Below are 23,713 nucleotides of genomic sequence, written 5' to 3'. Positions count from 1 at the left end.
GAATGGAGCTAACGGCAGAGCAGGGGGGCCGGGGGTCATGGGCCACTTGGACACAACCCATTGTCTGCCGAGAGCAAACGAAAGAACAAAACAGACACATATCCTGCAAAGTATGAGCCATGCACTTTCGTAATTGACCACAAGGAAAGCCGTAGAAAACGTACATGAAGAAATCACTTACACGGAGCCGGGAGACCGGGAGCAGCCGTGGCCGGCCGCCCGGGGTTGATATCACGACGTATCTGCCTCCATGAATATCGGAGACGCTTCCAGTAAATGACGGCGAGGAGCAGGAGCAGCCATAGGCTCGTCGAGCATTTTAAACCGCCCGCAAAGGTGCTGTGGGGGGGAAACGGTGCCCGCCCGGAGCCGGTCCCGAGGAGGCGATTGTCGAGAAACGACCTACCCAAAGAGGTCGGACGCCGCAGCAGACGTATTCCAGCATAAGACGGCCAAATCAAATTCTTCCCGGATGCTTGAGTGCTCAATCGAGAGCCCCGGGCGTGGCGAGCTCAACGAGTACAAAGTCGCGGGTGGCCGACGCGGTTGTGGAATTCCTGGGTTGGACGGAGTCGTGGCGGGTGGAGGAGGGTGAGGAGGCCTGCGCAGCGCCTGGGAGATGGGATGCGGAGGCACCGTGGGCCGAACGGGCCAAGCGGGCCAGGACCGCTTTTCACTGGCGCCCTTCTTCTTTTTCCCTTTTCTCTTCCTCCCCAATGCTCACCACTTCCTGTTTTTTTCCCTCGACGTTTCACCCCACGACTCGCAGGCTTCGCGTTTCCTCCATTCGCCCGCGACCACAACCACCAACATCAACATCGCCATTTGCACCCCCATCAGCCGTCCCCGACACGTCTTCTGCGAGCCGCACCGCGTCCGCGAGCCTCGCGTGTAAGTGCACCCTCGACCCGTCCTCCCCTGCCCGACACCACGACCGCGACTCCGCTCTCTGCGGCCGCGACCACAACAACGCCCCAGGACCGCCACAACGCGCTCGTCTCGACCGGTCGATGATACCCGCGGCTCTCTAGCATCACGCACATTTGCTGAAGAGAAGGACGGCTGGATTTCGGCCCCACTGCGCATTCGGACCTCGATTCCAGGACCATGCCCTTGTAGCCCACAGCCACCATGGTACGGCCTCCCTACGCGCTTTCGAAGCTCGTCGAGCACTGACGTAGGCCCCAGGTTCTTTTCAAACGCAAACCGGTGCAGTTGCTGCCTCCCAAGGACGTCAAGGATGACAATGCAGAGGTTCGCGAAGTGACATCTACAAACGATACGATGAGTACTGATGCAGCCCCTCAGGTCTGGCACATCCCACAGACTGGCGAGGTATTTGCCCACTATGAGGATTACCTCAACAGGTGAGATGGCGTCGCTTCCTTTGCGTCTCTGCCGGTGCCCGTGCTAACGCGGTGAAGAATGGATTTCTACAAACAGGTACGCCCCCAGCGAGGTGGGGCGCCGAGCCAAGACTGACTCCAGCGCGTAGCGGCGATTCATCTGCCAGATCACGGGGCACTCGGGCATGACGTTTTTCGAAGCCCTCAAGAGCGAGGTCAGTATCGACGGTTCCAGCGTGGCGCAATTAGCTAACTCCGGTGCAGCTCGCCGGCGCCGAAGAAGTCGAGCAGGCGTTTCCCGAAGCCCTCAAGGGTCCGGTCCTGCGTCGCGTCCAGTTCCAAACGGTCTCCCGAATCGATGCACTCGTTGACATGGTTTTTGAGGAGTTCAGGGCGGACTACTACCCCGGTGAAGCCGTGACGGTCAGTACGGCAGACGGCGAACGGCTACAGGGAGTTGTTAGGGAAAAGACTCGATTCGGCGGCAAGGTGCTGCCCGACGGCACGCAGACCGCTCCTTACACGCGATACACGGTCAGCCTCGAGGATCGGCCCGGCACCGAGGCCGTCGTCGATGACGACCACATCTTTCGCGATCGCAAGATCTTCACAAAGTCGGTCCTGCGGTCGTTCATCAAGAAAACGGTGACGCGCGAGGCCTGGAACGGCGCGCCGTGGCTCGTGAAGCCCGACGTCGCCTCGCAGTACCACATCGACTCGCGGATCCCGCCTCACCTGCGCTACGATACCAAGCTGATGGAGAGGAAGCAGCTGCAGGCACAAAAACGAGCTAGCAACACCCCGACGCAGGACTCTCAAGGCACAAACGGCGTCAACGGCGCCATGGCAAACGGCCCCGCGCGGCTGCCCGAGCTGAAACCCGCGCCGAAGAGCCAAAAGGGCAAGAATCAGTCGCCAGAGTTTCCACAGGGCCAGAACGGATCATCAGGAATGCTGGGAGGCCCCGAGACAGGCATCTTCCTCGCGCCGCCACACAAGAATCCTTTCCAGCTGCCGCTCAATTTCCGGAACCAACCGCTGCCGCATTCGATGACCGCGCCCGAGCCCCCACCACCCCCACCGCCACCCAAGTACCCCATCGAGGACCTCCAAGTGCCGTTGAGGGAGGGCGTCGTCAGGCCACCCTTGGCGTTCCTCTGCAAGGACCCCCCGACCACGTCCGATTTCGCTGTAAATGGCAGCGCCGGCGTACGCGACAAGCTGTCGATGAAGTCGGTCGGCTCGTTCCTGGAGACTTGGGACACGCTAAACGTGTATTGCGAGATTTTCAAGCTCGACTCCTTCACGTTCGACGACTTTGTCGAGGCCATGTGTGTTGCGTCCGAGGACACCAAGGTCCAGATGTTCGAGGAGATCCACTGTGCGGTCCTGAAGCAGATCGTCAGCGCCGAGGCTGACGGCGGCAAGGTGAATGTGCAACTGCCCGAGCTGGACGACGAAGAAGAAGACTCCGAGGAAGAGGGCTTTGAGGAGGAAGTCAAAGAGCCGACACCAGAGACCGACCGCCCCCCCGCGAGGGCCACGCGAAGCAGCCTCGCCAAGGCCGAGGCTGAGAGGCTACTCGCGGAGGCGAGGGCCGCCGAGAAGGAGAGCCAGAACGTGGAACCCGAGATCAAGCACCGCGCCGAGGACCTGCTCGAAGACTACGACTGGATTGAGGAGCTTCGGAAACGCAACTTCCAGAACGGCGGCTGGGAGCGCATCATGGTCGGCCTGCTGCACCAGCTGTCAAAGAACGAGCGGCTCGAGGAGCGATGCGAAGACCTGCTCGCACAGCTGTGCCCCCCGGACGTGGACCCTACACAGGTCACCGTGCGGGAGCGCTATGCTAACCTCGACGTCAACCACCGAGTGCAGGCGCTGCAAATCGTCTGCATCCTCACGACACAGACCAAGGCCATGCGCACGTACATGGAGGAGTGCAGTGAGCAGATGACGGCGTTCCGCAAGGAGAAGATCGACTGGCAGCGTCAGAGGAAACAGGCGTAAGGGACCACCGACCGTTTTGAGAAGATGAGTGCTGACCATTCACAGGATCGAGGAACTGCGCACCCTTAACGATCAACGCAAGATTTTGCTCCCGGAAAACATGCCGCCATCGCCACCGCCCGATCAGAAGGCGGACGAAGACGTCAAGATGACCGATGCAGACGAGTCGGCGGCGGATGCCGAGGACGAGGTGCCCGACTCGGACGACGAGTGTGCCCCACGCAGGAATTTCCGACGCGCCAACGACCGCGCCGCAGAAAGGCAGCGGAAGCGCAAGGAGGAGAAGGAGCGGAAGGAGAAGGCCGCCGAAGCCGCCAAGGTGCCCAAGCCGTCGAAGCAGTTCCTGAAGGTCCTCAAAGACATTCAGAAGAAGGAGGACCTCATCAAGAAGTGCGAAGAGGAGATTGCAGTCATTGACAACGACCTGCGCGAGGCCGACTGCGGGCGTACGCGCGTGCTGGGCAAGGACCGCTTCTGGAACCGTTACTACTGGTTCGAGCGCAACGGCATGCCCTACGGGGGGCTCCCCGACAGCTCGACGGCCGAGGCCGGATACGCCAACGGCTGTATCTGGGTGCAGGGCCCCGATGAGCTGGAGCGCGAGGGTTATATAGACGCCGACCCCGAGTACCAGGCCGAGTACAAGAGCAAGTTCGACGTGACGGTGCCGGAGAGAAAGAAACGGGAAGAAGGCGCCACCAGCGTGTTCAACGCGAATCAGTGGGGCTACTACAGCGAGCCGGAGCAGGTCGACGAGCTTCTCAAGTGGCTGGACCCTCGCGGCTTCAACGAGCTGCGGCTGAGGAAGGAGATTGTCGCCTTCAGGGACAAGATTACACAGCACATGGAGAACCGCAAAAAGTACCTCGCCGTCGCAGAAGCGGAGGAGCCGCAGGAGAAGGGAGAGAAGAAGGATAAGAGGCGGGACTCGAAGCGGATGAGCACGAGGGGCCGCCACCACGAGCCGACACCCGAGCCCACCAACTACCGCTGTCTCGCGTGGGAGAACACCACCGCGATGGAGGAGCTCGGCCACCTCCACTCGGAGCCGCCGCCGCCGCCGCCGCCGCCGCGCCCGAAGAAGCAGGCGACCAAGAAGAGACAGGCCGCCGAGCCCTCGCCCGAGCCCGCGCCCGCCCCGAAGACGAGGCGGCGCAAGTAACATACAAATATGCCAAGTCAGTGCCGCACATGGTGGCCTCAATTTCACTGTATTTATAGACCTTTGCGCATGACGACGTAAGAAAACATCTGGCGCAGCATTAGTTGCCCGGATAGACCTGGGTGGGGTTGGAGCTCTGACAGAAGACAAGCGGTATTCTGGCACATGAAGAAGATGGACATTCCACACACACACACATACACATACGACGGAGGAGACGATCTCGCTTTTTTCGCAGCATGGCTCGCGATGGTTTCAAGCATTGGGCGGTTCTGGGCGGCGGCGTGCGGTTTGCATATTAGCTACATGGAATAGGAACCATAGACTCTCAAAATAAAGTGTTTGATGATAGTTGCGTGCGCAGCCGGCGTGACTGGTGAGCTCTTATAGTTGCCGCAAGCTCACAGCAAACACTACACCGGCGATGGTGCATGGTGCGGGCGCAAGCCCCTGCCGAGGCAGGTTTCCCCTAGGATACGTGCGGTCTCCGTCGGGCCCAAAGTCCGTTGTCATCTCGTCCGAGTCAGCAATCATCTTCGTGCAAGCCGTAAAAGCCCTCCACGAGGTATCCTCAGGGCGTCCTGTACCAAGTTCTTGGACACGCAGTACGTTGGAGAGACTGGAGCTGCTGATTATGGGTTTGTGGATGCTTCGACCCGCCCCCTTCCCTTGAGTCTCGGCTTGAACTACTGATTTTGTTTTGAAGATGAATCATGTGTAATGTTAGCCGAGTGTATTGTCTACCTGTCGTTAAGAGGGCCGGGTGCTTATTGTCTCAAAGTATCATCCTTCCACCAGTCTCCGCGGCGTGCCCTTTCCAAATACTCTTCTGGAATCTCATACCCAGCCAGCGAGTCCGGCTGCTCTTTGGGCACCAAGTGCCTGAAGTTATAATAGCGGACCTCACGTGCCAGGCCGTTGGCCTTCTCGTTCCCCTCAATGGCGACGTGGCCGGGACACCAACGCACGAGAACCCTGACGCCTCTGGCAACGAGTTCGACGGATGCGGCAACGGCGCGCTTGACGAGTGGGTCAGAGGCTTTCGCAGCAGCCGCCATCAGTGTGTGAATGCTATCCTGGCAGTCCGTGAAGACCGTCACCCGTCTCAGCTCCGGCATGAGATGCGCCAGCAGCGCGGCCGTCTCGAGCCCCGTGACGACGGCAAAGAGCTCCGCTTCTCTACTGTCGCGACACGCCAGAAGCTGGAAGGCTCGCGAGTGCCATGGGTCCCGTACCAATAGGCCTGGCCACGGCTTCCAGAAGACGGCGACGCCCGCGGGATTTGATGGCTTCGATGAACCCTGACATCCCTTGGTCATAGAAAATGACGCGTCAGTAAATATATCAATATTGAACGGGCTAGGAGGACCGTTCGATGCAATTGTCGGGAGGATGCAAGCTTCCCTGTGAGGGAGGATGAGGAGGTCTCCCTCGAACTCTGGTCCCGCCATCCCTGTGCCCTTACAAAGCAGCCGGTTACCGCGGTTTCGAGGCTGTTCAATATGATTAGGTCGAGATGAAAGATCTAGTGAAAGTTGCGGGGGCTGCTGTAGTCTTGTACTAATAAGTCGCCTGGTTTCTCCGATGCATCCTTCGCATATTAGCCTAGCCATCTTAGTGTTGGTCAGCGCTGTGGAACCTCCCATTCAATATTCAGCCGAACCATATTTACAGAGAAGGTCCCGAGCATGTTACTTCACAACAATATCAAGGTATTCTTCTCGGCAATTGAGCAGTCAGATTTTGATGGAAACTGCCTATGAACCACCGGTTGTGTCTCGTGGGGGTGGTGGCTTCCTTACGAAGTCCCTACAATGACGTCATTGGTCAGAGGACCCTTACATCTCCTTCAAGGATCGTGCGGTAGAGAGTGCGCTAAACTGTTTTGGCTGATGGCTCCTTCCCCTCGCATTCCGTTTTGGGAAACCGAGATTCCCGTCTCGACTTCCTCCCCATCCAAGGCCGCTAAACCAATGGCTTGATCTCGTCTTTGCTTTTCGCCAGCCTTCAACAATACTCTTTGCCTTCTTTTTCGGCCATCAGCGCTCAGTGGTCCTTTGCATTCAGGAGGCTTATTACCGCCAGTATCCAGCTTCTATAGGCGTCTCTCAGGAAGGAGGGTTGTGTAAACGAGTATCCACATGGTAGATCACGAGACTCCTACTCATGACAGAAAACCATTCCCCCCCTCGTACAGGCGCCGAAGTTCTGCCCTTAAGGTTCATTAGCTCTACCCACCCCGAGCCTAAGAAGAAGCTGGCCCATAAGAAGAGTAGAGACGGTTGCACATCATGCAAGAAAAGGAAGGTCAAGGTGAGATGCGGCTCCATGTCGACGAGAACCCTTCAGGACTCACCCGAATCAGTGCGACGAATCTCGCCCCTGCAGAAACTGCCTCAGGCGAAATGAAGCATGTGTTCCCTCACCAAAGCCGTCGAGCCCCGAGGCCGGAGAGTCGCCCCCGGCCCAGGGGCCGCTTGACTCCTCTGGGCCTGTCAACCTCTTGCACATGGAGCTCTTCCACCACTTCCAACATGTGACAATTCCCACCCTCTGCTTCGACGATATCTGGCCGTCCGCCATTCCGCTCGCATTCAAGGAGGAGTATCTGATGACTGCCATGCTTGCAGTCTCCGCACGGCACCTCAGCATCCTGCGACCGCAGGAAACAGCCTACGCGGAAGCGGCGATGGCTCTGTTGTCTCGCAGCTGCTCTATTTTCAGTACCGTTCTTGACCGCGGCGACAAGTACGACCCGCTCTTCTTTACAGCGCAGCTCATCCATTATCTTACCTGGTGCAATCTGGAATTTCTCCACGATGAGCATGTTCCGGACGGCCCGGTGCTGGACCTCTCGCGCGACCAGCTCTTCCTCCTCAGCTCTGGCGTAAGGGTGTTCCTGTCCAGCACAAGAGCCCAGGGTTCCGGCAGCATCTTTTCCGGTGCCTCGCAGAACTCCAAGTGTGACGCGCTCGGCCTGGTTGTCGCGGAGCAAGGGATGGATCGTGGCAGCATTGTCGAGGGTTTTATGGCACGCTACGACGAGCTGACAGCCGGTGCAAGTCTCGACGATTGTGCTGCTCAGAACGACACAGAGCGCGAGGCTTTCCGTGGCATCATCGATCTGCTTTCAGTCATCTTGGCGCTCCATGCCCACCGCGAGACCAACACTCGGCCAAGTGAGCGATCGGACCTGGAACGCTACATACTCACCTTCCCACTCTTCTGCTTCGGGCCGTTTATGGACATGATTGTAGCCAACGATTCAAGGGCGTTGCTTGTGCTCTATCATTTCTACAACACTTCGCAGTTGCTTTTGGGGGACCGGACGACCTGGTGGGCCTCTGGTCGGATGAAGACCATGTCACAGCTGATCAAGCAAGAACTGGCAAGACGGCAGCTGGAGACCTCAGTGGCAGGGTTGGGTTGACAAGTGAGATTCCTCTCTTGGATCGGTCCTCTGCATTGTAGCCTGCTTGCGAACCACTTCAAGCTGGCATGCCGCAGTAGGCGGTGGCGCAGAGGTTGAGACTGGTCGTTGATTGAGTGGCCAGTCCACTACGAAGGAGATCAGGGCCCCATTGTGTTTGTATCACAGCAACTCCCTACTTCCTCATTGTTCACGATGCATCAAAAGAATATTGATTCCGAGACTGGAAGCGGGGGGCTAACGCTAGCTACGTGCTGTTCATATACGCCCTGGATTGCGGCGCTAGCAACGTCGCAGTTAATTTTATTGGAGCACCAGATTAGTATGTTTTAAACACAACTAATACAATAACAAAGGTGGCTTTACTACCTTAAAGAGAGACCAATGTAGCTGCAGAATTCCGACAGGCTATTGAATGCTTCCTGAGGTATAAACCAAACAACAACACCAATAACCAGGAACACAAACCACTCATTTTTGGCTTGCCTGGGATGTGTTGGGAACCCACTACCAAAAATAGCTTGCTTGACAAAGATATCAACATCAAGCATGCGGAGCCAAATAGCTGTCTTGGTTAAATTCCTGATGGCTTTGAGAGCTTCAAGAAGCGGGCAATCTGGAAGCAAGGGAGCACCTCAATAAGGCTAGCGTAGGGGCGGTAGCTTGAGACCACGATCTGCTGGCTTAAAACCCCCCTCCTGAAACTTTAATGTGCCCACATTGCAGGGCCGAACCGGAATTTGACTTGCCTTTAGTTCCTGTTAGCCGCAGTCTGTCCTCTTCAGTGGCAGGCCGAGTCGGCCTTATTCGCCAGCTGCGACGTGGCCAGGGGTGGTATCGATGCCGCATAAGGAGATAGTATGCATTGTATGGGTATCAAACTATCTAAAATAAACAAATCCATTTTCCTTCCTTTCCAAATAGAGCCGGGGCCTGTACCTCGCCTACAATGCTCCCGTAATGGGCCCAGAAGCTCCCAATGCCAACCGGAGCGGCCCCCTCGCCCGTTGGCCCCTATTTGGCGATCTGGCCGGCATGTACGGTGGTGGCGGTGGAGAGCTATGAGTGGACGACACTGAGGGAGTCGCCGGCGGGGCCCCCTGGAGAAAGTCGCTCAGCTCGCCAGCGTCCATTCCAGGCATCGTGGCGTCCTGGCGCGCGTGGGTGGGCGGCACTAGAGCCTCGCGGGACGAGAGTGTACTGGTCGGTGATAGTGGGCTAAGCATCGCGTAGTGGTGTGCGGATGCTCCGTCCCTCCGCGTGGCGCTGGAGGGGGCCAATGCGGCCAATTCGACATCCTCCTCCGAGTCGCCCGCCGTGCCGGGCACGACCCCGAGCAGACCGTCCGTCTCGCCCAGCACTGCGACCTCCCCCCGGTTGACGCGGCCTAGGCTAGGCAGTTCCACTGACTCCCTCAGATGCGCCCCGAGCCTCATCATGGCGAAGGCGTCCAGCGTGTCGGTCCAAGTGGGCAGGCTGTAGATGTAGAAGACGAGCAGTATGAGGGCGACGGCCTGCGCGCTAATGAGCAGGCTGATGGCGACTGTTGCCCCCAGAGTGTAACGAGGCGCGACGAAACCGATGCCGGTCAAGTTGTAGATGGTTCTTGCCGCGTCGTTCGCAGCGGCGTCTTGGAGAACGGCCGCGTTGGACAGGTACATGCCCACGCCGAGGGTGCTCTTTGCCACCTTCTCATACCGGAGACCCTGCGCGATCCTGAACAGCGTCTTCGGGAGCTCCTTAAGCGAGCAGGCCTGGTATGCCGAGGCAAACCACGAATCGAATTCGTCATTGTCGGAGTTGTAGGGGAGCTGCCAGGAGCTGAAGGGAGCCTCCAAGGCACAGGCCTTGCGCGTGGCATCCCGGACCGCGCCATCGGGGGCTTGGTTATCTGGCAACTGCTGGTCGGGGAAGGTCTGCCTCAAGAAGTCGAAGACGGCTTCAGGGTACGAGCCATTGCCGAAGAGCGCCTCGACAGTTGATCGCAGCGGGCCCTGCGGTGAGGTCCAGCCAGCGAACCGATCGCGGTTCCAGTCGTCTTGAGACCTGTGTAGTGTCAGCCTGCGCTCTTGCGGCGGCCTATTCTTCACTCACGTATTGGTGATGAGGTTGCCCAGCCAGTCATAATCATGAAAGTGTGCCATGTCCGATGGCCACTCATCGACGATATCCGACGGACGGGACCCCGTGTGCAAGTTGCCAATCTCGAAGAACGCGCGCGTCGTCCTGGCGACACACTTGATGGTGACATTTTCCGCTGGCTCCGGCAGAAAGTCCTTTGACTTGGCCGCCTCGCCACTGATTTGCGCATCGATGAAGAGGGTTTCCTCGACATCCTGGCGACGTCTCGGGGGAATGCCGCTGTCCGTGTTCGCATGGCTGCCTGGCATACATGTCCGCACGACGACGCCGAAGCCCTCGAGAGAGGTTGCGTAGCCGTCGCAGCTGACGGGAAACGCATCACGGCCCGCAACCTCGCATTTCGCGGATGAGCTGAGCCGAATAGAGTGCTGCCTGAGCGGTCCCGTCGTCGCCCCCGCAGGCACCGCCGATACCCAGAACGATTCGTTGTATGCTTGGGCCTCTCCTGTCATGAAACTACGTTGCGTATCGCCGTCCCGCCACAGATTCTCTTGGATGTCCGCCGAGGTGATGTTGACCATCTTGCTTCTGACAGCGCCGACGATGGGCGGGGCGCCTGTTTCCCTGAGCAACACGGGCTCGGCGTCCTTGCCGATCTTCTGGGCACGGTTTTCCACGCCATCACATGAACGATCCCATTTGCTGAGGTGTCTTGAACTGTCGCAAGGATACACCAGGCGGCTGGACGCCGGCATCAACAGTGATTGCAATGGTGGTTGCACGGCAGCTGGTTGTGTTAGCTTAGATCAGTGGGAGCCGTAGTCTGGCTTACCCAGCAAAAGCAGGCCGGTGGCCAGAAGCAAATAGGACGACGACTCGCCGCTTGAGACGAAGGCCGTCCACTTCAGGTCCGAGATGGCCAGCAGTTGTCGTACTGTGAGCGACTGCTGTTTCGATCGTCGCTGCGAGAAGATAACCGCGCCGTAGGCTAGAAGCGCCGTAACGCAGGGCAGGGCAGCGACCGCCGCCACGATGCCCAGAAACGAAGCCGCGCTTAGCCACCGGCGGTAGCTGTCGAGGTCGTCTTGCATGACAATCCCCAGCGGGTCGGAGGTCGTTCGTCGGTTGACGACGCACAGGCAGAGCCAGGGAACGACTAATAGAAAAAGATAGGCGGCGAGGATGTAAACCGGCCGCCGAGCGTACCGCAGGGGTTGCTGAGACATGTCGGTCGGCTTAGAAGCCGTATACCCTGGCGGCGGTCGTTCTGTCGATGTCTGGCTCCTGTGCATCGTTTCTGATCGTTGGTTCCTAAAAAACCGGAAGGAAGGAGGAATTGCACCAGGAGCCGATGAGGAAAGAGACAATGGTATTATGGTGTTACGGCGGTTGCTCGGATGGCTGTTTGGCGCCTTTTTAGTTTGAGGCGTTTGCACGGTCGCTAAGGGCTGGCTGACGGCAGCTGGCCGCAGGGCGACGTTTTGCAATCTCCGTCCGAGCCCAGAGGGAGGAATGTATGTAAAATAGAGTGACGGGGCGCAGGATCCTTTCACAAGTCTTAGTCTGACATCAGACCACGCGAGGATTGGAATGTTTATTGGCGCCAGAGAAGGTGTCAGCAAAGGGAGGCGTCGCATCGTGCACGAAGCACATTCTGCGGATGGGGTTGCGCCCCTCACTCGCCGACGTTGGAAGGATAACTGTCCACCCCGTACGTTTCGTTGAGGGAAACGCGTGTGACGACCTGGTCGTCCTCCATGCGGACCCATGACTCGACCGACATTTGAGGTTCGCCGCCCTTTGTGAAGGAAAGCTTGATCATACGTGCACCGCGATTCCATGTGCCATAGCCGCCGTAACCCGTGTGCTTGGCGAAGCAGAGGAACGGGGCCTCGGCGCCGAGTCCGGCGGCGTGGCCGGGCCACGTCGAACACCAGGAGTCGCCGTGATCGTGCCCGACGTAGACGCTGTGGAGGCCCTCGGCCTCGAGCAGCGCCTCGATGAAGGGCGAGTCCTCGGTGCCCTGGCCCTGGATGGCCAGCGGGCTTTCGGCATTCAATCCCGGGAACTTGGCAGGGTCCAGATTGGACTGCTGGGCTTCCAGGAAGACGTGCGGCGGAATGTGGACAAAGGCAACACTCGGGATGACGCGTCCGTGCTTCTCCTTGAGCTCATCGTAGGTCTCGGTAAACCATGCGGCGGTCTCGGGGGCGACCCAGTTTGGAATGTCGTCCATGTTATCGGAATCTGTCTGGTAGCTAGTGCCGCCGCGGCTGTCGAAGAACCACAGCAGCAGCATGGGGTCTTGGGAGTCTCCCTCGAAGATGGGGACGTAGTAGTTTGTGATGCCCGGCAGATCGTCGCCCATGGACGTCGTGTAACAAAGGTCGTAGCCCTTCTCCGCGCGAAAGAGCTGCGCTCGGTCCAGGTTGTTCTTGGAGTCGTGGTTGCCGTAGACAGAGGCCCACCGATGGCTTCCCTGGACGAGTGGCTGCACGATTTGGTCGATGTAGGCTGTCGAGTTCTCCTTGTGCGTGTCCTCGCCTGTGATGAGGTCGCCGTTGAGAACGACCAGGTCGGGCTGCTCAGACTTCAAGACCGACCGCATGACTCGGGTGGAGTTGAGGTCCTGTTCTATGCCCCAGCCGAACTCCTGCTCGCCAAAGTGTAGATCGGAGAAGATGGCGATGGTGTAGTCACGCTGAGACGACACTTGGAGCCTTGGCTTGCTTATCGAGGGCTCCGTCAAAGGCCACTTGCCAGGCGAGATTTTGGTCATCATTAGGAACATGGCGGCAAAGGATAGGACGAAGACGAGGACGAGCTGGCATATCCTCTCCATCAATTGGAGAGACGTCTGCGGGGGACGCGGCTGGAGCGCCTCTTCCAGCTTCGGAGTCGGCATTGTGGGTTTTGGATTAGTCGCAAGGCGTCGGTTGTGGTATCGGGATCCGAAAACTACGACGGGTGTCAATGACGACTGTAGAGGATCGACGACGGGTAAAGGGCCGAGGATCTGTAGACAAGCCAAGAGAAGAAAAGCAAAGAGAATTGAGTCGAGTGCGATGTATGAAAATACAAAGGATGGTATACGAACGAAGACGATGTCGAGCAGACAAAAAAAGACGTGGGATTGGTGAAGCTGGCTGGAAGCTTGCAGCAGCTAGTATTCCAAGGACCAAACAATCCCAAACAGAGTCAAAACGGGCCCACTGTGGCAGATACCATTTCGGGCAGGGGGCCCAAGCCAACCATGAGAGGGGGGAGACGATGTAGATTCCACTAGCACAAACGCTGCAGTTTCCGGCAGTCTGTTCCTTCCCGCCGCCTGGCCTCGTCCAAAGAGTGTCCAACGGCTGATCAAATGGATATCACGGTATAAATACCGCGTTGAACTACGGATAATGGGTAGCTAAACATCTTCAACGGCATGCCTGTGATCGAAATGATCCGACAGCAAGCTTTGGCGGAAGCTGCCTCACGAGTCGACGAAACTTTGTTCCTCGACACCTCGCAGGATACTGTGTGTGTCTGTGTTGATTTAGTCTTTGGACAAATTCCATGCAACCTGAGAACCGTAGCCCACGACGATGTCCGTCAGTCTGCGTAGTCACTGGTAAGGCCTACACGTACTACTGCTGTACATATGTTTTCTGTACCTCGACGCGCCCTTTGGGTTGCGTCCCCCCCAGGGCATGAGACATGCAGGTGGAGGTGGAGGTGCTCCTAAGGAAAGGGGGAGGAGCTGCACTGCAACTTCCCTCGGCTCCCCCCCCCCCTGCAGTGAAGCTCTTGGTGGGCGATAAAGCTTCCCCGTCGACAAGGTACTCCCCCCACATCGGCCACTGTTAGCCACACTGCCAAAGCGGCGCTGCATCACTAGCATCCTTATCGGACAAACTACTTGTACCATGGCTGCTTCCCCGCTCAACCCGAGCTGTTTTCCATGACTGCAGCAACAACTACCTAGGTAGAACCTAACTCAATTGACCTTCCCATCCGGTCCAAGCCGGGCCCGCCTCTGTAGGTAGTGCAGTATGGATGACGGGTAAGCAAAGTCGTCAGCTCCGACCAGCTCCCCTGGCCCATCCGGAAGGAAGGACTTTTGATGATCCAATCACGAAGTGTTCACCGTCGACTCGCGTTTGACTCATAAATGATGCGATTGATGCTCCTGTTATCATAAATTTCATCCGTTGTCTGCGCGACCATCGGCTCTATGACCACCGCATCCTAAGCATCATCACCCTATGTCCCTCCCACAAACCTCCCGCTCGAAGGAGCCGGACCTCTACCGCGACACCTTCCAGGTCCCGCCTCCGTACGAAGCCACCGCCTATCCTCACGTCCGGCCCCGTCGCGCTCTTGTCCGGGGCCTCGTCTCGCTCCGTGTGCTTGTCTGCATCTTCCTCGCCAGCCTTGTCGCCTGGCATACCATTCACCTCGGGCGAGAAACCTACTACCGCGACGCTGCCCAGCATGCCTCCTCGTCCACCCATCTGGCTCGCTTCGAGGAGGCCGTCAAGCACTGCGCTGCACTCAAGACCTTCCCCGAGAGCCCCAAGCCCGAGTCCCGCAAGGCCAACCCGCGATGGAACTCGGCCCATGGACAGAACCAGCCGGTCGTGCTGCGCAACATGACCTTCTTCGACGGAGAGTCCATCGCCCCTGAGCCCATGGATATCAGGTTCGAGAAGGGCCTGGTCACCGAGCTTGCGACAACGGCCTCCAAAGCCATCACCTCCGACGGGGCTACCGAACACGACTTGCACGGTCGCTTCGTGACCCCCGGCCTGGTCGATATGCACTCGCACCACTTCAGCAGCCTGTGGCCCGCGCTTCCCATCACGGGGGACGAGAACGAGGTAAACAAGGCATACGGCCCGCTAACACCCTTCATGCGCGTCCTTGACTCGATGAAGGCATACGACGGCGCCGCTCGCATCATCATGTCAGGCGGCGTTACCACGTCTCTCATTCTGCCGGGCTCCGCCAACATCATGGGCGGCGAGGCGACCGTCGTCAAGAACGTCCTCAAGGCCGGCGAACTGGGCGAGTACGTTGTCGAGGAGCTGCTCCTTGAGCACAACATCCCGGTCGAGGAGCGGCACCGCTACATGAAGCTGGCGTGCGGCGAGAACCCCAAGCGGCTCTACGGCCACACGAGCATGGGCAACGCCTACATCCTGCGTGACCAGTTTGCCAAAGCCAAGGAGCATCTGCAGAAGCAGGATGAGTACTGCGAGGGCGTTGCCAGCATGTCGGCCCGGTCCGACGAGCTGAAGCTCCGCTTCTTCAAGGAGAGCGGCGACTTCCCCACCGACTTGAGGCTCGAGTCGACCGTGGGCATGCTGCGTGGCCGAGTCTCCATGCAGAACCACTGCTACCTTCCAGAGGACTTTGAAACCATGCTTCGAGTCACCCGGGAGTACGGCGTCCGGGTCCGGGCCTTCCATCACGCCCTCGAGGCCTGGCAGGTTCCCGAGATGCTCAAGGCGTATGGCGAGTACGTAACCACCATGTCCTGCAGCGACCTCTGCTAACCCTCACAGAAACGTCACCATCGCCACATTTGCCGAGTTTAGCTTGTACAAGTTCGAGGGCTACTCCCCAAGCCTGTCGGCCAGCAGGATTCTGAACGAGCACGGCATCCCCGTTGCTTTTAAGAGTGATCATGTAGAAGAAGAGCGCGTATCCCCATTTCGTCGAGTTTAGGAGAGCTGAAACTAACGCCATCTTGTAGGACAAACGCCAAGTACATCATGTTCCAAGCGGGCGTTGGGCACGCATTCCACCTCCCGGAAGACAAGGCTTTACAGTCCGTCACGTCCATCCCTGCGAACGCAATCGACCTGGGGTATCGTGTCGGGTACGCTCGTCCGGGCTACGACGCTGACTTGGTTGTCTGGGACGCCCATCCGCTGTCCGTCGGCGCGACCCCTCTGCAGGTTTACATCGACGGTAACCCTCAGCTGGAGAATCCAATCGTCCAGGAGAGCATGGGCACGGCCTTCAACGAGGCATCGACCCAGGAGGCTCTCCCCGTAGCACCCAAGATGCGGACGGAGCTTGAGCCCGGGAAGAGAGAAACCTTCTGCAGAAAGACCAAGAAAGCCGAGGCAAACTTCGTCATCAACGGTATCACAAGCACCTTCCTCGAGAACCATCCACAGGTGCCGACCGTCTTTCGCGACGCCAGCGGTGGCAACTACACGCTCGTCGTCAGCAACGGGGCGGTGACTTGCCTTGACACGCCCCGGGGCTGTTCGTCGGCGGTCGCCCGGGTGTCAACGGAAGCCGAGGCCATCACCCTCGATCTCTCCAACGGCCACCTCCTCCCGGGCCTGACGGCCGTGACGACCTCTCTCGGCATGGTTGAGATTGCGTCGGAGGAATCTACCGGAGATGGCAGCGTGGACCCGAAGAAAGACGGCAACGACCCAGAGAACCTGGTCTTTGCAAAGTACGGCGTCCAGCTGGAGGGCAAAGCCTTCTCCCGTGCGCGCATCGGCGGCATCACCCGTGCCATCACGCCGCCCCTCGGCGACAATGCGGGCGGCTTTGTCAACGGCGTCAGCGTGGGCATTCTCACCCGTACCGGCCGCACCCTGCTCGACGGCGGAGTCTTCCGACCCGAGGTCGCGCTTCACGTCACCATCGACGAGAAGGCCAAGGCCAGCGTGGGTACCATCAGCACCGCCGTGAAGAAGCTGCGCAAGATCCTCGTCGAAGGCAGAGGCAAGCACAACGAGACGACGTTCGGTGAGGTTGCCTCCGGCAAGCTGCCGCTCGTCATCAACGCCAACAACCACGTGAGTCGGGTCCGGCAGGTACCATGTGGTGGAAGCTGACATGAAGCCAGTGGGACATTCAACAAATCATCAACATCAAAAAGGACTTTCCTGACGCGAATATTGTCATCCAGGGCGGTGCCGAGGCGCCATTGGTGAGTGCTCGAGAGGAACCCTCCGGGGAACTGCCCTAACCAGATAACCAGGTCGCTCTAGAGCTCGCCGAGTCCCAAATCCCCGTCATCCTCACGGAGACCCGCCCGGCGCCCACCTCTTTCCGGCGCCGCGACGCCGTCGTTGGCCCGCCTCTGACCCCAAGTGCCGCTCGGATCCTGAGCGAGGCAGGCGTCTACTTCGCCGTTGCCATTGTCACCAACAGTGAGTTGCCGATGGAAAGAGGCGCAGACGCGTAAGGGAACCCGCTGACAAACGCTTATAGTAATGCCCGCCGACTACCGCATCCACGACCTCGCTCTCGAGGCGGCGTGGGCCGCCAAGTACGCCGGCCTCGGCAACAAGGAGGCCGTCCGCCTCGTCTCCTCCAACGTCGAGGACATCCTCGGCCTCCCCAGGAGCAGCGACATTGTGGTGTGGGAGGACAGTCCTCTCGAGTTTGGCGGGACCGTGGCGCTCAGCTTCGAGACGGGCAAGAACGGCGAGCTCGAGGTCGCCGCTTGCTGGCCACAAGAGCATGATGAATAGGCGCGATTGTGCCACGTTACAAGCCGGTAGAGCGATGGACTTCTGTCCACTAATCAGAGGGGTGGCAAATGTCACTGATACAAAGGCAATGGCCCTAGGGATATGGCACTGTCGCATTGGCGACGTTCTCGAGTGTAAATAACTCAGGGTTTGCAGTCGAATACCATCTTCGTTCATATGGTTTCCAAGTATTAAAAGTAAGGTGAAACTAACAGTGGTCTTGGGCCGGAAATGAGCGTTGCACATATAAAGCCTGGCCGGAGAAACCCCCTACGATTGGAAGTTTGCACCACGGCTTGGTTGAACGTCCGGCCGCAGACATAAAGTTATGTATGTACAACCCACCCACTCCTCGGGGGCTCTGCGCGACCATGAAGCAGGGTAGCACACGGCAAACCTGCAACCGCGATTCGTCATCCGGTCCAAGACAGCATCCGGGCGATAAAAGACCCCGGGTCAGCAGCATAACTATCCGTACGGCTTCGAGAACAGGAGGAAACGAGCGGCTTGCACCGAGCGCCTCTCGTGGAACTCGAGGGCTGGCGTCTTCGTGGCCGTTCACAAGGCCATGGGCATCAGAGGGTCTCCGAGGGTCGTGACTTGTCAGACCCGGGTCCAGGCCTGATGTCTCTGGAACCAGGTACGCGGCATTGGGCCCTATCTCGCACCATCCCCTTGGAGCAGAAGAGGGGCAAGGGAGGCGATCGGTAAACTAGACGCGCGCCGGTGAGCGGTGGTGAACACGCTTATGCAGGGACGAGGCTTTTGGAGTCGCTAGCAGCAAGGTCCAGAGCCGAAGCTACGCCGGCCACAGAGGTGAAAATAAGGGAAACCCCTCACGGGGGACGGGAGCAGTGGTGTGCTCGCCCTCTGCTCTGCCAGGGCAAGCTAGCTTCGCCATACGACTGTAGCTCGGAACTCGGCGACACGTGCTGGACATGGGATGGCATCATGGCACCGTCTGGCTTCGTGCGCAGCGATCAGGCTAAATCCGTTGAAGGCAGAGATTAAATTAAGTGCAGGAGCAACTGTCATCTCATCAAAAGATCATCGCAACTTCCGACATGAATAAGAAAGCTAAGCAAAGCTTGCATGCCAAACTGCCGGTGGCGGTCGAGAGGTGCAGTACCTGAGAGGCCATGTAGCAAGATTGGCGAATGGGATGGCGAGGTGCTCCTCCGTGCTGACAGCGTGCTGCAGACGAGATGGTTGCGGGCGGTAATTGCGCCGTCCCAAGCAATGTCGGTTGTCCCAGCTTCGGGGGCAATCTGTTTCACCAACACTTTGCGGTTGTCGATGTCTGGCTCGCAGTTTTCGTTCGTTGGCTTGGGCGGACCGCCATCTGGGGGGGGAGCGTTACAAAAGCGCCTACGATTCCGGCACTTTCAGCGGCTAAGGGGCAAGCTTGGATTGCTTTCATAGTAGAGAGAGAGCCGCTCTGCCCAGACAACAGAGCCTGCTGTGTTGGAGATAAACTGTATGTATCATCAGTCTCGCCCGTCATTCATCCCAGCTGAGGCCTTTACCCTCGTACAAACACCGTATTTGGGGCTGGCAGTACCGAAGACGAGGCGCTGTGGCGTTGCACAATCCCATGCACGTCCACATTGCAAAAGATGCTGCTCCGCCCGCAAACGACATGGGAGGCGATGTTGAAAACTGACGACGATATGGAAATGATGGCGGTGAATGTCTGAAGACAAGTGGACTACCGATACCCTCCAAGGCGTTATTCAGACATGTCAAACTACCACTCAGTGCTGGCGTCCTGCCACCACCCACGTTGAGTTGGCGCAAAGTCAGGCAGAAGCCGCGGTGTGTTTGACAACCCAGGTGTATCGACCAGGTCGTGCGTGTCGGCAGGAATAGCGCCGGCAAGCGGCGGCCGTAGGTGTTGCCCCTGCTAGACATATTATTGGGTGGCGCGTTTCCAGCGTCTCTCGTCAGGGGCAGTCGGGGGCAGCGGCTGGATCGCCCGTGGTTGTTTCCCGAGAAGGCGGGTAGACATGGGATGAACACCAAGCAGGGGTCAGGACAGAACGAAGGCTAGCATCGACAGAGTCTGGGCCTCGCCGGATTCACTAGGGCGGAATTCATGAGCGGCTCTTGGAGCGGTCAAAGCCGAGTCGTCATCCGCAAGAATGATTAGGATCGCTCGGCGGCGGACTCAACTCGGGCACCATGCCCCCGACGAGGCCGAGGTGGTGGTGTCGGGCGCCCAAGTTATGCAGCTAGAAAAATCTTTGGCCCGGGCAGCAAGGTGGGAGAGACATGGGCATTCCCGAACCCGGCTGGAGGCAAGAAAGGGATTGTTTGCTCGATTGTGCGTCGGTGTGGTTTCACCAAGGCTGACCCTCAAATTCCGCACGACGTGGGTTTTGGTCTGACAGACAACTGACGGGAGCGTGCTCAATGTTCGGTCAAGGCAGGCGAATCGACCCAATCGTCCTCGAATAGTTTTCGGGTTTTCTCAGGCTGCTGAGCCCCTGCAATCTGGCACGCAGGGGGAACCCCTGCCTAAGTGTGACAAGCAGCCCAGGAACCGCTTGCCCGGATAAGGTTAGCTGCCTCCCTGGTGTCTTCCCAGTTACTCGTTTCGCTGCCGAACTGAAGACGTTGGAGACAGCGACGAACAGAAGTCATGGCCTTTGGAGGCCCCCCCATATCAAGGGAAGAAGGGGCTGCCATGATCATCAGGGAAGCTCCGCCTCTGACCTGAGCAGCATCACGTGCTCTTTCTTTCCACGGCGACGACATCGCACCTGATAATAGTGTGTGTACGGATACTCACTGCAGGCCAACTGAACAAACCCAAAACACTCTGACAAGCCGGCAACACGTCATTTTCGGCTTGCCTTGCCCCCCCTGGAAAATAGCGATGTGCAGTGTCAAGACCGCCACCAAGCCCTGAGCGTCAAATAGTGTCGTTTGGGTGTTCGTTTCCAAGCACAGGTGGTTCCCGCCACAAACGGGCGCAAAATCAAAACTTGAAGCCCGTTGGCAGTCCCCTCTCCTCAGCTCCCGGTGACTGGACGCCACTTCGCGCAGCGCAGCGCTAGTGAAGAAAAGGAAGAGAGGCTTCGGGGGCCCAGGACAGCCCCGGGCGTCACACTGCGCGACGAGCCGGCCGCCGACCTGCACAAAGTCAGCAGCCGAGCCCAGATCCAGCCAATGGGCTGCTGTGGATTTTATGCATTCTGCAGGAACATGCCATCCCGACTTTTTTTGTGCATTCCGCCCCCTATTCAATGCGTTCTTCTGCGTACGGATATGCGTACCGGTACATAGCACACATACGGAGTAGATAGTACATAGTAGGTAGAGGAAACCGCAAGAGTGGGTCGGCCAAGGGGGGCGTCAGCTTGTCACCCAGCTTGCCGCCGTTTCGTTTCTTCTCCCCGCCCGTCTGCTGCTTCTATACAGGCAAACCAGCCACTCATCTCCGTCGCCCAAGGTGGTACTTTGCTCGTCCGAACTTGCCTGCATCCATCCCATCATTGACTCTCTGCCAAGGCATGCTGTACACTCACCCCCTCACTCCTCTACGCCCTGCGCTTGGGTCGACTTGCATCGCCAGTCTTTCAAGGCTCGCGCTTTCGCGGATTCTCCATGGCGTCACGGCCGAGCATATCTGGTCACCCCTCCTAGCGTCTTCTTAGTGCTGATGAATTACCATCCCAACCCTCATCCCAGGTACCTTGCGTCCGCCAACTGCCACACGCCGTCGTCGTCCATGATGCTTGATGTTTATATCGCCCACTTCCTCCCTCCGTGATTTACACTCAACCTCACCTTCCCCATTCCACCGTTTTTTCCACTGTCGAACCTTGCTGGTCATTTCTTCTCTCTCCTTTATCCTTCTTTTTCAAAAATCGAAAGCTGAGCTTGCTTAGCACGCCTCTCATTACCACACCTAGACAACGTCTCTGATCTGTCTGATTCCGTTCATTCACTCACCCACTCATCCGAGTCACCGCCATCACCGAGCAATCACCCATACTTTTCGAAAGGTGCTCCGGTAATAGCAACCACAGTCTCTACCCAAAACCAGCAAGACTCCCGCAGACCGCCTTATACCTGCCCGTCCTTCCCACTTCTCACATCTCATCCCCCAAATCAACCGCAGCCATGAAGTTCGCTGCCGCCGCCTCGCTGGCCGCCCTCTTTGGCGCCGCCTCGGCTGGCTCCAAGTCCGACGATAGAACCTTCGCAGTCCTCCGCTTCAACAACAAGCAGCTCGTCAAGACCCGCCTTGACCCCATCATCGACCCCGGGAAGATCTCCTCCCACGTCCACGGCGTCATGGGAGGCAGCAACTTCGGCATGTCGGCCACCGGCGAGACCCTTGCCCAGTCCAAGTGCAGCAATGCCATGATCAGCGGCGACAACAGTGCCTACTGGTTCCCTTCCCTGTACTTCCGCGACCCCAAGACCCAAGCTTTCGAGTCGGTCGATGTCTTCTATGTGAACGTCTACTACTTGTGAGTGTCCATGTTGCCGCCAGGTGAAACAAACTAACAATCACAGCTTCGACGGCACCGACGACGAGATCAAGGCCTTCCCCCGCGGCCTCCAGATCTTCAGCGGCAATGCCTCCGCTCGTGCCCCGCCCTCTACCGGCGCAAAGCAGAACCTCGAGCCTGAGGACGGCCCTATTCAGCCCGTCCAGTGGACTTGCCCGAGGTCGAGCTACGACCCGCCCTCGTACCCCGCCAACTCTGACGGCTCCACCGCCGGCATCGTCGACCCCAACAACAAGGGCTCCGGCGTCGGTTTCCCCGACCAGAACTGTGACGGCTTCGGCTCCCCCCTGCGTGCCGATATCCACATGCCCTCATGCTACAACCCCAAGGCCGCGCTGAGTGACTACGAGAGTATGGCCTGGCCCTCCCGCAAGGGCGCGTCGAACGGTCGCCGCGCGAACTGCCCCGAGGGATGGATCCACGTCCCCCACATGTTCTTCGAGGTCTACTGGGACACGCCCAAGTTCGCCAGCCGCTGGACTCCCGGCCAGGGCGCCCAACCCTTCGTCCTTTCCAACGGCGACGCCTCCGGCTACAGTCTCCACGCAGATTTCATCGCCGCTTGGGACGAGGACGTCCTCCAGCAGATCATCGACAACTGTAACGCCGGCTCCTCCGGCATGGACAAGTGCCCCGGTCTGCTGAAGGGCCTCAACACCGACAAGGACTGCACGATCTCCTCGCCTCTTGACGAGGTCACTGATGGCGTTCTCCAGAGTCTTCCCGGAGACAACCTCCTCAGCGGCTTCTCCTTCGGCCCCCTCGTTGGCGGAAGCGGAAGCGGCAGCGGCGCAGCGGTCAAGCCTGCCAGTAGCGCCCCTCCCGTCGCGCCCGCCCAGCCCTCCGCCAGCAAGGCTGCGTCCGGTGCCGTCAGCCAGGGGGGGGCACCCAAGACTTCCGCCGCCGCTGCTTCCTCTCAACTGCCCATCCAGGTTGCTCCGGTGCAGGCGAGCACCAAGCCTGCCGAGCCCACCGAGGCCGCTCCCACCGCACCCGCCGTCAGCCTGGGCGGCTCCGAGCCCTCCAAGAAGACATCTTGCACCCGCAGGACCAGGACAATGTGGAAGACCGTCACCGTCACTACTCCCTCCGAGGAGTCCGGTGCCGCCGCCGCCACCCCGGAGGCCGACGACTACAGCAAAGCTCGCCGCCACGTCCACGAGCACATGCACCGTCACCGCAGCCATCACGACTAAGCGGGCTGGCCCACCGTGAAAGAGTTTTCCCCTCACACTCGAAAGTTTTTGTGCCTGTACCAAAGTTCTCTTCGTTAGATAGTCTAGGGCTGTGGCTGGGGAGGGAGTTTAAGAACTTATACCAACGGCTGGTTTGAACACGCACACTGGGTATGGAATGCGGGGCTTGAGAGCGTCCCTTCTGTGCGAGGAAGAACACCGCCGTCGCTGCCGATTTTTTTTTTTATTTTTTTTCGATTTGCTTTTTGTGCCTCTTACGACGATGATGATCAGATACATACATAACCTCGTATCGGGGAGAAACCAGGGACACGAGCAAGGGGCGAATGGATCCGCTTCTTTGTCTCCGTGACGCGTACATTCGATTCTTTCTACGGACCTCGCTGAGACGTTCCGCATTTGGGAAGGTATTTTGAAAAGACAAAAACTGGGTGATACTCTGGTAGATTATATGAAATTGAACCAGAGACT

The 23,713-nt window shown here is 58.5% G+C and overlaps 7 protein-coding genes across 7 annotated transcripts; 4 read left to right on the top strand and 3 right to left on the bottom strand.

Moving 5' to 3' along the window:
• Positions 1 to 1,131: 1,131 nt before the first annotated feature.
• On the top strand, positions 1,132 to 4,518 carry GLRG_02277 (uncharacterized protein; the record flags this gene model as incomplete). The annotated part of the gene is made up of 7 exons (XM_008092935.1): positions 1,132 to 1,134; positions 1,189 to 1,254; positions 1,309 to 1,367; positions 1,425 to 1,443; positions 1,496 to 1,561; positions 1,611 to 3,352; positions 3,402 to 4,518. 7 exons carry the CDS (start codon positions 1,132 to 1,134, stop codon positions 4,516 to 4,518), a joined length of 3,072 nt encoding a protein of 1,023 aa, XP_008091126.1.
• Positions 4,519 to 5,285: 767 nt separating this feature from the next.
• GLRG_02276 (uncharacterized protein) lies at positions 5,286 to 5,969 on the bottom strand (the record flags this gene model as incomplete). The annotated part of the gene is made up of 1 exon (XM_008092934.1): positions 5,286 to 5,969. The coding sequence occupies one exon, from the start codon at positions 5,967 to 5,969 to the stop codon at positions 5,286 to 5,288; it is 684 nt and encodes a 227-aa protein (XP_008091125.1).
• Positions 5,970 to 6,684: 715 nt separating this feature from the next.
• On the top strand, positions 6,685 to 7,948 carry GLRG_02275 (uncharacterized protein; the record flags this gene model as incomplete). Its single annotated transcript, XM_008092933.1, has 2 exons — positions 6,685 to 6,831; positions 6,884 to 7,948. The coding sequence occupies 2 exons, from the start codon at positions 6,685 to 6,687 to the stop codon at positions 7,946 to 7,948; spliced, it is 1,212 nt and encodes a 403-aa protein (XP_008091124.1).
• A 944-nt stretch (positions 7,949 to 8,892) lies between these two features.
• GLRG_02274 (uncharacterized protein) lies at positions 8,893 to 11,256 on the bottom strand (the record flags this gene model as incomplete). The annotated part of the gene is made up of 3 exons (XM_008092932.1): positions 8,893 to 9,994; positions 10,043 to 10,817; positions 10,863 to 11,256. The coding sequence occupies 3 exons, from the start codon at positions 11,254 to 11,256 to the stop codon at positions 8,893 to 8,895; spliced, it is 2,271 nt and encodes a 756-aa protein (XP_008091123.1).
• Positions 11,257 to 11,705: 449 nt separating this feature from the next.
• On the bottom strand, positions 11,706 to 12,935 carry GLRG_02273 (calcineurin-like phosphoesterase; the record flags this gene model as incomplete). Its single annotated transcript, XM_008092931.1, has 1 exon — positions 11,706 to 12,935. One exon carries the CDS (start codon positions 12,933 to 12,935, stop codon positions 11,706 to 11,708), a length of 1,230 nt encoding a protein of 409 aa, XP_008091122.1.
• A 1,345-nt stretch (positions 12,936 to 14,280) lies between these two features.
• On the top strand, positions 14,281 to 17,523 carry GLRG_02272 (uncharacterized protein; the record flags this gene model as incomplete). Its single annotated transcript, XM_008092930.1, has 6 exons — positions 14,281 to 15,536; positions 15,583 to 15,721; positions 15,787 to 16,842; positions 16,893 to 16,976; positions 17,028 to 17,199; positions 17,261 to 17,523. The coding sequence occupies 6 exons, from the start codon at positions 14,281 to 14,283 to the stop codon at positions 17,521 to 17,523; spliced, it is 2,970 nt and encodes a 989-aa protein (XP_008091121.1).
• A 4,128-nt stretch (positions 17,524 to 21,651) lies between these two features.
• On the top strand, positions 21,652 to 23,242 carry GLRG_02271 (uncharacterized protein; the record flags this gene model as incomplete). The annotated part of the gene is made up of 2 exons (XM_008092929.1): positions 21,652 to 22,004; positions 22,051 to 23,242. The coding sequence occupies 2 exons, from the start codon at positions 21,652 to 21,654 to the stop codon at positions 23,240 to 23,242; spliced, it is 1,545 nt and encodes a 514-aa protein (XP_008091120.1).
• Positions 23,243 to 23,713: the final 471 nt, after the last annotated feature.

Source organism: Colletotrichum graminicola (genome assembly GCF_000149035.1).
Source record: "Colletotrichum graminicola M1.001 genomic scaffold supercont1.6, whole genome shotgun sequence".
Classification (NCBI taxonomy): Eukaryota; Fungi; Ascomycota; class Sordariomycetes; order Glomerellales; family Glomerellaceae; genus Colletotrichum; species Colletotrichum graminicola.
The sequence above is the reverse complement of the archived record's forward strand: the minus strand, read 5'-3'. Positions and strand labels throughout refer to the sequence as shown.